Source organism: Camarhynchus parvulus, unplaced genomic scaffold, assembly GCF_901933205.1.
Source record: "Camarhynchus parvulus unplaced genomic scaffold, STF_HiC, whole genome shotgun sequence".
Lineage (NCBI taxonomy): Eukaryota > Metazoa > Chordata > Aves > Passeriformes > Thraupidae > Camarhynchus > Camarhynchus parvulus.
The window spans coordinates 1-11021 of NW_022148187.1; the positions used below are offsets into that span (position 1 = coordinate 1).

Consider the following 11021-nt stretch of genomic DNA (forward strand, 5'->3'; position numbering starts at 1 on the left):
GGCAGAAAGGGGCTTGAGACCCCCAGAATCACCTCAGGCACCCCCCAAAATTCTCCAAATCCCCAAAAGCCCCAAAATTCCCCCAAAAAGCCCCAAATCCCCACCAGCTGCTGAGCTTCTGGCCGAACGTGAAGCTGTTGTCGAGGTGGGCGATGGCAGGGATGGGGCTGGGACCCCTGAAAACCCCCCCAAAAACCATTCGAGGACCCCATCAAAATTCCCCAAATCCACCCCAAATTGTCCAAACACCCCAAATCTCCCCCGAACGCCCCAAAGCCGCACCAGACGTTGAGCTTCTGGCCGAACATGAAGTTGTTGTTGAGGTGGGTGATGGCTCTGTCCACGGCGTAGCCATCGGCCATCTCCACCATGGCCGCGCCCGGCTTGCTCTTCATGAACTTCACCTGCGCAGGTGAGCGGGGACAGGTGAGGGACAGGGACAGGTGAGATGGGACAGGGACAGGGACACAGGGACAGGTGAGGGACAGGGACAGGTGAGGGACAGGGACAGGTGAGATGGGACAGGGACAGGTGAGGGGACAGGGACAGGTGAGGGACAGGGACAGGTGAGGGGGACAGGGACAGGTGAGGGACAGGGACAGGTGAGGGACAGGGACAGGTGAGGGGACAGGGACAGGTGAGGGGGACAGGGACAGGTGAGAGAGGGACAGGGACAGGTGAGGGGACAGGGACAGGTGAGGGACAGGGACAGGTGAGGGACAGGGACAGGTGAGGGACAGGGACAGGTGAGGGGACAGGGACAGGTGACAGGGACAGGGACAGGTGAGGGACAGGGACAGGTGAGGGGGACAGGGACAGGTGAGGGACAGGGACAGGTGAGAGGGGACAGGGACAGGTGAGACAGGACAGGGACAGGTGAGGGACAGGGACAGGTGAGATGGGACAGGGACAGGTGAGATGGGACAGGGACATCCAGGACAGGGACAGGTCAGGGACAGGGACAGGTGAGGGGCAGGGACAGGTGAGATGGGACAGGGACAGGTGACACCTGGGGACAGGTGAGGGACAACAGGGAGGGGACAGGGACAGGTGAGGGACAGGGACAGGTGAGGGACACTGGGACAGGTGAGGGACACTGGGACAGGTGAGGGACACAGGGACAGGTGAGGGACAGGGACAGGTGAGATGGGACAGGGACAGGTGAGGGGACAGGGACAGGTGAGGGACACAGGGACAGGTGACACCTGGGACAGGTGAGGGAGCTCCTGCAGGAATCCCAAACCCCACTGAGGACCCCCCAAACCCCCTGTGGGACCCCCGCGCACCTTCTCGACGTTGCCGTAGAGGCAGAAGATGTTGAAGATCCTGTCACAGCTCACCTTGGTCCCAACTGAGGACCCCCAAACTGCCCCAAATCCCCCCCAAACCCCACTGAGGAACCCCCAAACTGCCCCAAATCCCCCCCAAACCCCACTGAGGAACCCCCAAACCCCCCAAACCCCACTGAGGACCCCCAAACTGCCCCAAATCCCCCCCAAACCCCCCGTGGGACCCCCGCGCACCTTCTCGACGTTGCCGTAGAGGCAGAAGACGTTGAAGACGCGGTCGCAGTTCATCTTGGCCTGGTCCAGCCCGTACACCATGAGCACGGGGCGAATGGGCGTAGGGCGGGGTCGGGGCGGCGGGTCGGGGCGGGGGCCGTAGCGGCGGGGCCCCTGTGCCCCCCCACTGGGGAGGCCCCATGCCGCCCCGTGGCCCGTGAGCCCCCCCCGTGGTGGTAGTGGCCCCCCGCCGCCCCTGCAATGGGGGAACAGCCAGGGGTGAGACCCCTGAATTGGGGGAGAGACCCCCAAAATGGGGGACAGACCCTCATAGTGACAGGGGACCCTAAACTGTGGGGAGGGGGCTCATAGCCCCCATGGTGGCAGTGGCCGTGGTGGTACCCGCCGTGGGGACCGCCTGCAATGGGGGGGGAACAGCCAGGGGTGAGACCCCGGAGAGACCCCCGAAATGGGGGAGAGACCCCCGAAATGGGGGAGAGACCCTCATAGTGACAGGGGACCCTAAACTGGGGGAGGGGGACCCCCTCATTGTGGTAGTGGCCGTGGTGGTACCCGCCGTGGGGACCGCCTGCAATGGGGGGAGAACAGCCAGGGGTGAGACCCCCGAAATGGGGGAGAGACCCCCGAAATGGGGGACAGACCCCCGAAATGGGGGAGAGACCCCTATGGTGAGAGGAGACCCCAACTGTGGGGAGGAGAGAGATAAGGGGGACCCTAAATAGGGGCAGGGGGCTCATAGCCCTTGCTGTGCTGACAGGGGTCACAGTAACAGGGCAGAGACCCCCAGGGTGAGAGAGAGACCCCAGACCCCCAAGAACTGACCCCAGCCCCCCAAAACCCCCCTTAAGCCCCCCCAAACCTGCCCCCAGCCCCCCAGATTTACCCCAGCCCCCCCAAACCTGCCCCAGTCCCCCCTAAACCTACCCTAAGCCCCCCAAACCTGCCCCAAAGGCACCCCCAGCCCCCAAACCCCCCAACCCCTCCAAACCTTCCCCCAGGCCCCCTAAATCTGCTCCAAACCCCCCAAAGCTCCCCCCGAAGGTGCCCCCAGCCCCCCCAAACCTCCCCTGAATCCCCCAAATCTGCTCCAAACCCCCCAAAGCTCCTCCGAAGGTGCCCCCAGCCCCCGCAAAGCCCCCCAAAGCTCCCCCCAAATCTGCTCCAAACCCCCCGAAGGTGCCCCCAGCCCCCCCAAAGCTCCCCCCCAAATCTGCTCCAAACCCCCCAAAGGTGCCCCCAGCCCCCCCAAAGCCCCCCAAAGCTCCCCCCAAATCTGCTCCAAACCCCCCAAAGGTGCCCCCAAACCCCCAAAGGTGCCCCCCGCCCCCCGAAGCCCCCGCCCCGTACCGTACTCAGCCGGGTGGTCGCCCAGCAGGGGCGGCTGCCGCTGCCGTTTGTTGGGGTTCCCTCCGGGCTCCCCTGGGGGGCACGGGTGGGGTCACATTGGGGGGGGACACAACTCCCCCAACCCCCCCCCCAAAGAATGTGGGTGCCCCCAAACCCATCAATCAGCACAACGACACTAATTAATCATTAATTATTCATTAGGGGTGTTAAGGAACCCCCCCACGGCACTGGGACATGGAGGGGGGAGTCAGGATTGGGTTCAGAACTCAAAGTTTTGGTTCCTCCCCTCCTGGAGATTTTTCCACGATTCCGTTTTGGGTTGGAAAGAGGAGAAAAAGGGCAAAAAAAAAAACAAAAAAAGGAGAGAAAAAGGGGCTACTTACAGATCCTGGGGGGGCCAAAAAAGTCCTTTGGGCCCCTCCTGGGGGGCTCAGCTTACCCACGGCTGCTCCCAGCGCGCCCCGGCCCCTGCGGCACAGGGCGAGAGTCACCAAAGGGCCCGAAACGGCCCCAAAACGGCCCCGAAACGGGGCCCGGCCTCGCCTGGGCACCCCCAGACACCCCGGGCACCGGGGCCGGTCCTGGAATGTTCTGGAATGTTCCTGAGGTGCTCCCGGGGTGGTCCTGAAGGTGTCTCTGGAATGTTCTGGAATGTTCCTGAGGTGGTCCTGAAATGTTCCATAGGGTGGTGCTGAAGGTGTTTCTGGAATGTTCCTGGGGGCGTTTCTGGAATGTTCTTTGGGGTGTTTCTGAAATGTTCCTTGGAATGCTCCTGGAACGTTCCCTGGTGCTACTCTCGGAACATTCCTGGGGTGTTGCTGAACATTTCCTGGGGTGTTGCTGGAATGTTCCTGGGGATGTTTCTGGAATGTTCCTGGGGTGTTCCTGCAGTGTTCTTTGGAATGTTCCTTGGGTGGTCCTGAAGGTGTTTCTGGAATGTTCTTGGGGTGTCTCTGGAACATTCCTGGGACTGTTCCCGGGATGCTCCAGGGGATGTTGCTGGAATGTTCTTGGAGGTGTTTCTGGAATGTTCCTGGAATGTTCTTTGGAATGTTCCTTGGGTGTCCCTGGGGGTGTTCTTGGAGGTGTTTCTGGAATGTTCCTGGAATGTTCCTTGGGTGTCCCTGGGGGTGCTCTTGGAGGTGTTTCTGGAATGTTCCTGGGTTCCTGGTGCTGTTGGAATATTCATGAAAGTGTTTCTGGAATATTCCTGGGATGTTCCTTGGAATGTTCCTTGTTCCTTGCAATGTTTCTTGGGGTGTTGCTGGAATGTTCCTTGGAATGTTCCTGGAGTGTTACTGAGGTGTTCCTGGGGTGTTGCTGGAGGTGTTTCTGGAATGTTCCTGGGATTTCTCTTGGAATGTTCTTTGGGATGTTGCTGGAACATTCCTTGGGGTGTTCCTGGGGGTGTCCTTGGAGCATTCCTGGGGGTGTCCCAGGAATGTTCCTTGGGATGTTGCTGGAATGTTCCTTGGGCTATTTCCAGGGGTGTTCTTGGGGTGTTGCTGGAATGTTCTTGAAGGTGTTGCTGGAATGTTCCTGGAATGTTCCGGGGGTTTGGGGCTCCCCCGGCCCGGATCTGGTGGGTTTGGGGTTTTTGGGAGGTGCCGGCACCTCGGGGGTGCTCAGGAGGTCCTGAAAGCACCAAAAAGGGCCTTGGGTGGTCCTAAAACCACCCAACTTTGGAATGGAACGAGAAGAATTCCTAAAACCACTGAGCTGTGGCATCGAATGAAGAAGAGTTCCTACGAACACTGAACTGAGCAATGCAAGGAGAAGAGTTCCTAAAAACCCTGGGATTTTGTCACCCGAACGAGAGAATTCCTAAAACCACCAAAAAATAGTCTTGGATGTCAAAAAATGGTCCTGGGGTGGGAGAGAATTCCAAAAACCACCAAAAATGGTCTTGGAAGATCAAGTGTGGTGAGGAAACTCCTAAAAAACCCCAAAGGAAATGGCCGGGGGAGAGAATTCCTAAAACCCACCAAAATCGGTCTTGGAAATGAGAGAATTCCTAAAAAACATCGAGATTTGTGCCTTGGAAGTGAGAGAATTCCCATGAGATGCTCCTGGGTTGTGTCCATGCTGCTGGAATTCCTAAAAACCACCCAGGTTTGTGCCTTGGAAATGAGAGAATTCCTGTGAAATGTTCTTGGGATGTGTCCGTGTTGCTGAAATCCTAAATTGCACCCAAACTGTGCTCTGGAAGTGCCACAATTCCCATGAAATGCTCTTGGTTGTGTTGATGTTGCTGGAATTCCTAAAATTCACCCAAATTGTGCCTTGGAAGTGGAAGAATTCCTAAAAAATGTTCTTGGGTTCTGTTGATGTTGCTGAAATCCCAAAAACCACCAAGTTTGTGCCTTGGAAATGAGAGAATTCCCATGAAATGCTCCTGGGTTGTGTTGATGCTGAGAGAATTCCTAAACTCACCCAAACTGTGCCTTGGAAATGAGAGAATCCCTAAAAAAACCAAAATGTTCCTGGAAAGTGTCTTGGTATGTTGCTGAAATCCCAAAAACCACCGAATTTTGTGTCTTGGAAATGAAAGAGTTCCCATGAAATGCTCTTGGGTTGTGTTGATGTTGAAAGAATTCCTAAAAATTACCGAATTTTGTGTCTTGGAAAAGAGAGAATTCCCATGAAATGCTCCTGGGTTGTGCAGAAATTATTAAAATTCACCCAAATTGTGCCTTGGAAGTGCCAAAATTCCCATGAAATGCTCCTGGGTTGTGTGGATGTTGACAGAATTCCCAAAAACCACCGAGTTTTGCACCTTGGAAGTGAAAGAATTCCTAAAAAATGCTCTTGGGTTGTGTTGATGCTGAAAGAATTCCTAAACTCACCCAAATTGTGCCTTGGAAATGAGAGAATTCCTAAAAAGATCAGAATGTTCTTGGAGTGCGTCTTGGTGTGTTGCTGGAATTCCTAAAATTCACCCAAATTGTGCCTTGGAAGTGCCAGAATTCCCATGAAATGCTCCTGGGTTGTGTTGATGTTGACAGAATTCCCAAAACCACCGAGTTTTGTGTCTTGGAAATGAGAAAATTCCTAAAAAATGCTCTTGGGTTGTGTTGATGTTGCTGGAATTCCTAAAAACCACCGAGTTTTGTGCCTTGGAAATGAGAGAATTCCTAGGAAATGCTCTTGGGTTGTGTTGAAGAATTCCTGAATTTGCCCAAATTGTGCTTTGGAAATGGGAGAATTCCTGTGAAATGTTCTTGGTTTGTGTTCATGTTGCTGAAATCCTAAAATTCACCCAAACTGTGCCTTGGAAATGAGAGAATTCCTAAAAATGTTCTTGGGATGGGTCCATGCTGCTGAAGTCCTAAGAATCACCGAGTTTTGTGCCTTGGAAATGAGAGAATTCCCATGAAATGCCCTCGGGCTGTGCTGGTGCTGCTGAAATCCTACAATTCCCCCAGAGTGGGCCTTGGCAATGAGAGAATTCCTACAAATGTCCTCGCTCTGTGGCCGCGGTGCCGCGTCCCTCGCCGGGGGCTCCTGCTGCTGCCTCTGGTGTTGCGTTTTTTGGGGTTTTGGGGTTTTTCTGTGTTTTTTCTCCTGGAGTTTTGTTTTTGGGGCGTTGCTTGGCCCCCCCAGTGTGGTGTGAGGGTGGGAGGAGGAGGAGGAGGAGGAGGAGGAGGAGGAGGAGGAGGAGGAGGAAGAGGCTGAATCTGCCTGGGACAGGCGCGGAGCTGGCGAAGGACAAACCCCCCAACCCCCAAATTTGGGGAAGACCCCTGGGACCCCCAATTTTGGGAGAGATCCCAAAATTTTGGGAAAGACCCCCCCAATTTTTGGGAAGGATCCCTGGGACCCCCAATTTTGGGAAAGATCATTGGGACCTCCCTTTTTTGGGTAGGACCCATCAATTTTTGGAAGGACCTCCTGAAACCCCCAATTTTGGGAAGGACTCCTGGAACTCCCCAATTTTGGGAAGGATCCCTGGGACCTCCCCCTCTTTCGGGAAAGATCCCCCAGTTTTGGGAAGGACCCCTGGAACCCCCCACTTTTAGGAAAAACCCCAGGGATTTTTTGAGTGAGACCCCCCCCAGTTTTGTGAAGGACCCCCTGGCTCATCCTCCCCTTCCAACCCTCCCAAAATTCCAGGAATTCTCCCCAATTTCAAGCCCCTCCCTGCCCAGGTGAGGCTGCCCCGCCGTACCTGTCCCGCTCAGGTTGGGGTTGGTGTAGTCCCAGGTGTCCTGGTCGTTCTTGAACACGTTCAGACGGCTGGGCTGGGGGGGGCAGGGGGGGTTGGCACCTGCCCACCTGTGCCCAGGTACCCCCAGGTGTGCCCAGGTGTGTCCCCAGGTACCCTCAGGTGTGCCCAGGTGTGTCCCCAGGTACCCCCAGGTGTGCCCAGGTGTGCCCAGGTACCCCCAGGTGTGCCCAGGTGTGTGTCCCCAGGTGTGCCCCCCAGGTACCCCCAGGTGTGCCCAGGTGTGCCCAGGTACCCCCAGGTGTGCCCCCAAATACCTGCAGGTGTCACCAGGTATGCCCAGGTATCTCCAGGTGTGCCCCCAGGTGTGCCCACATGTCCCATCTGTCCCCAGGTGTGCCCCCATAGATATTCCCAAGCACCCCCAGGTGTGCCCAGGTGTCCCCAGGTGTGCCTACATGTCCCAGGTGTGCCCAGGTGTGCCCACCTTGGCGTACTCGATCTTGAGGGTGCAGCAGCCCGAGTAGATGTCGGCGCCGTTGAGCGAGGCCTTAGCGCGCTGGGCGCTCTGCACCGAGTCAAACGTGAGCGGGTCAAGGAAACCACACTGGGCGGTTTGGGGCAACTCCTGAGGGGTTTGGGGCAATTCCCGAGGGAATTGGGGCAGTTTCTGAGGGGTTTGGGGCAACTCCTGAGGGGTTTGGGGCAATTCCCGAGGGGTTTGGGGCAATTCCCGAGGGGTTTGGGGCAATTCCCTGAGGGGTTTGGGGCAATTCCTGAGGGGTGTGGGGCAGTTCCTGAGGGGTTTGGGGCAATTCCCGAGGGGATTGGGGCAACTCCTGAGGGGTGTGGGGCAATTCCTCGAGGGGTTTGGGGCAACTCCTGAGGGGTTTGGGGCAATTCCCGAGGGGATTGGGGCAGTTCCTGAGGGGTTTGGGGCAATTCCCGAGGGATTTGGGGCAACTCCTGAGGGGATTCCTGATGGGATTTGGGACTGGGGGAATCCCTGATGGAATCTGGAATTCCCGAAGGGATTTGGGATTAGAGGAATTCCTGATGGGATTTGCGGATTTCCTGATGGGATTTGGGGCAATTCCTGATGAGGATTTGGGACTGGGGGAATTCCTGATGAGATTTGGGATTGGGGAAATTCCTGATGGGACTGGGGCAATTCCTGAGGGATTTGGGATTGGGGATATTCCCAACAGGATCTGGGGGATTTGGGGAATTCCTGACAGGATTTGGGACAATTCCTGAGAGAATTTGAGACTGGGGGAATTCCTGATGGGATTTGGGAATTCCCAATGGGACTACGGGGAATTCCTGATGGGATCTGGGGAATTTTGGGACCTCAGAGGGGTGGGGACACGGGGACAGCCTCGCTCTGAGCCAGGTGGGGCCACCCGAGCTGTTCTGGTGACCTCGGATCCCCGTTCCCGGGGGAATTTGGGGCGCTGGGATTTCGGGGATCCCCCAGAACCCCAAATGCAGGTTTGGGGTGCGGTGTCTGGGATATTCCACCATGGCCTGCACGCCGTTCTTGCGGAAGATGACGATCCGCTGCACCGGCCCGCAGGGGTTGCAGATGGTGTAGAGCACGTCCTGGGGGGAAAGGGGGGTCAGGGGCACCCCAAAACACACACCGGACCCCAAAACCCATCTGGGACCCCAGAAATACAGCCCAGGACCCCAAACGCCCACTTAGGACCTCAAAAACTGAGATGGGAAATCAAAAACTGACACGGGACACCAAAACCCAGGTGAGACCCCAAAAATGCAGCCCAGGACCCCAAACATCCACCTGGAATGCCAAAAATACAGCGCAAGACCCCCAAAACCAAGCTAGGACATTCCAAACCTCCACCACCGTGGTGATGGAGTGGATGGGGCTGAGGATGGAGAAGAGCAGCACGTTGGTGGTGACCCCAAACCCCAACGAACCCCAGTGAAACCCCAATCAAACCCCAATCAAACCCCAAAACGCACCGTGGTGATGGAGTAGATGGGGCTGAGGATGGTGAAGAGCAGCACGTTGGTGGTGACCCCAAACTCCAACGAACCCCAGTGAAACCCCAATCAAACCCCAATCAAACCCCCAAAACGGGCGGGTAGATCTTCTGGCTGGTGGAGTAGTTGACGAAGGCGGGGTGCCCGGCGAAGTAGATCTGGTTGTCGGCCCGCGAAGTAGATCTGGTTGTCGGCCGCGTAGTTGACAGCGTTGCAGGCGCCCAGGATGTCCTCGAACTCCACCAGGGCCTGGCGCTTCTTCGGCATCACCACCACGTAGCTGGGACGGGGGGACATGGTCAGCGTGGTGGCACCAACCCATGGTGGCACCAATTCATGGTGGCACCAACCCCTGACACCACCACCACGCAGCTGGGATGGGGGACATGGCCAGCGTGGTGGCATCACCTCGAGGTGTCACCACCCCGGTGTCCCCAGCACACTGTCCTCCTCACTGTCCCCACCCCTGTGTCCCCCTTCCCCAGTGTTCCCACCCCATGTCCCCGATGTCCCCACGTCCCCACCTGATGGGCCCGAACTCCTGCAGCGCCTCCAGGTCAGGCCTCCCGCAGATGCGTCGGGAGCGAGGCCGCGGATGTGGCCACCGACGCCGGCGCCTTGTCGGTCCTCGAGGCCCTCTGACACCGAGGGCTTGACATCCCCACGGGCTGGGGACATCCCCACGGGCTGGGACATCCCTGCCGGGTTTGGGGACAGCCCTGATGGGTTTGGGGACAGCCCCGCTGGGTTTGGGGACACAGAGGGCTTGGGGACATCCCCACCGGGCTGGGGACATCCCCGCCGGGTTTGGGGACAGCCCTGATGGGTTTGGGGACACTGAGGGCTTGGGGACATCCCCGCCGGGCTGGGGACAGCCCTGATGGGTCTGGGGACAGCCCCTGATGGGTTTTTGGGGACAGCCCCTGATGGGTTTGGGGACAGGCCCGCTGGGTTTGGGGACGCTCCACAACCACAGGGACACCCCCAAACCCTGCAGCTTTAGGGCCAGGCTGAGGAAAAACGAGTCCCCTACGCCCCTTAAATTATAACTTCCTTGAAGTTATATAAAACACCCAAAGCATTTATCCTCCTCAATATTTACCCCTCAGCATTTATTCCCTCAGAAAACATCTTCTTGGACTCCTCAATATTCACCCCCCAATATTCACCTCCTCACAGATAATCTTTCCCATTTACCCACAGTATTCACCCCAACATTGCCCCCTCTCAACATCTGCACCCCTCAGAAATATTTTATTCTCTCTCAGTATTTACCCCCCCAGGAAATATCTTTCTCCATTCCTGGGTATTTACTCCCAATATTTACCTCTCAGCGTTTACTCCCTCAGAAAATATCTTTTTGCACTCCTCAGCATCTACCCCACCAGAGTTATTCCCTCACAACAAATTTTTAACTTCTCTCAGTATTTACACTCTCAAGGAGGATATTTTACTCCCCTCAGTATCTACCCCCAATATTTACCCCTCAAACGGGATCTTTTCCACCCCTCACCCCTTCCCGCCATGTTTGTCCCCTCAGAAACTCCCTCCCCACATTTTCCCCCCTCACACAAATCTCTTTTCCTTCTTCAGCTCCTCTTTCTCCCTTTAACTTTTCACGAGGGTCTCCTGCGCCCCCTCAGGTTTTCTGTCCATTTCTGCCCCCTCACGGGAGCTCTTTTACCCCCTTCACCCCTTCCCGCCATTTCTGCCCCCTCACGGGAGCTCTTTTACCCCCTCAGCTCCCGCCTCCATTTTTTCCCCCTCACAGGAGCTCTTTTACCCCCCTCAGCTCCTACCGCCATATTTACCCCCCTCACAGCATTTTCCGCCCCTCAAGGAGCTGTTCTGCCCCCGCTCCCCACACCAAACCCCTTCCCCGCTTTTCCCCCGTTCTCACCGATCCTCCCGCTCCGGCTCCGCCGCCTGCGCCCCCCGGCCCGCCGGGCCCATGAGGCGGCGCCTCCGCGCTCTCGGTT

General features: G+C 57.0%; 1 protein-coding gene across 1 annotated transcript; it reads right to left on the reverse strand.

Annotated features, from left to right (window-relative positions):
• Positions 1-104: 104 nt before the first annotated feature.
• On the reverse strand, positions 105-9322 carry LOC115916154 (heterogeneous nuclear ribonucleoprotein L-like; the record flags this gene model as incomplete). Its single annotated transcript, XM_030969847.1, is given in 10 exon segments — positions 105-404; positions 1524-1689; positions 1965-2091; positions 2871-2942; positions 7039-7111; positions 7523-7619; positions 8552-8637; positions 9022-9098; positions 9137-9212; positions 9214-9322. Coding segments are annotated over 10 exon segments (1170 nt in total), but the record flags the coding sequence as incomplete, so codon positions are not given.
• Positions 9323-11021: the final 1699 nt, after the last annotated feature.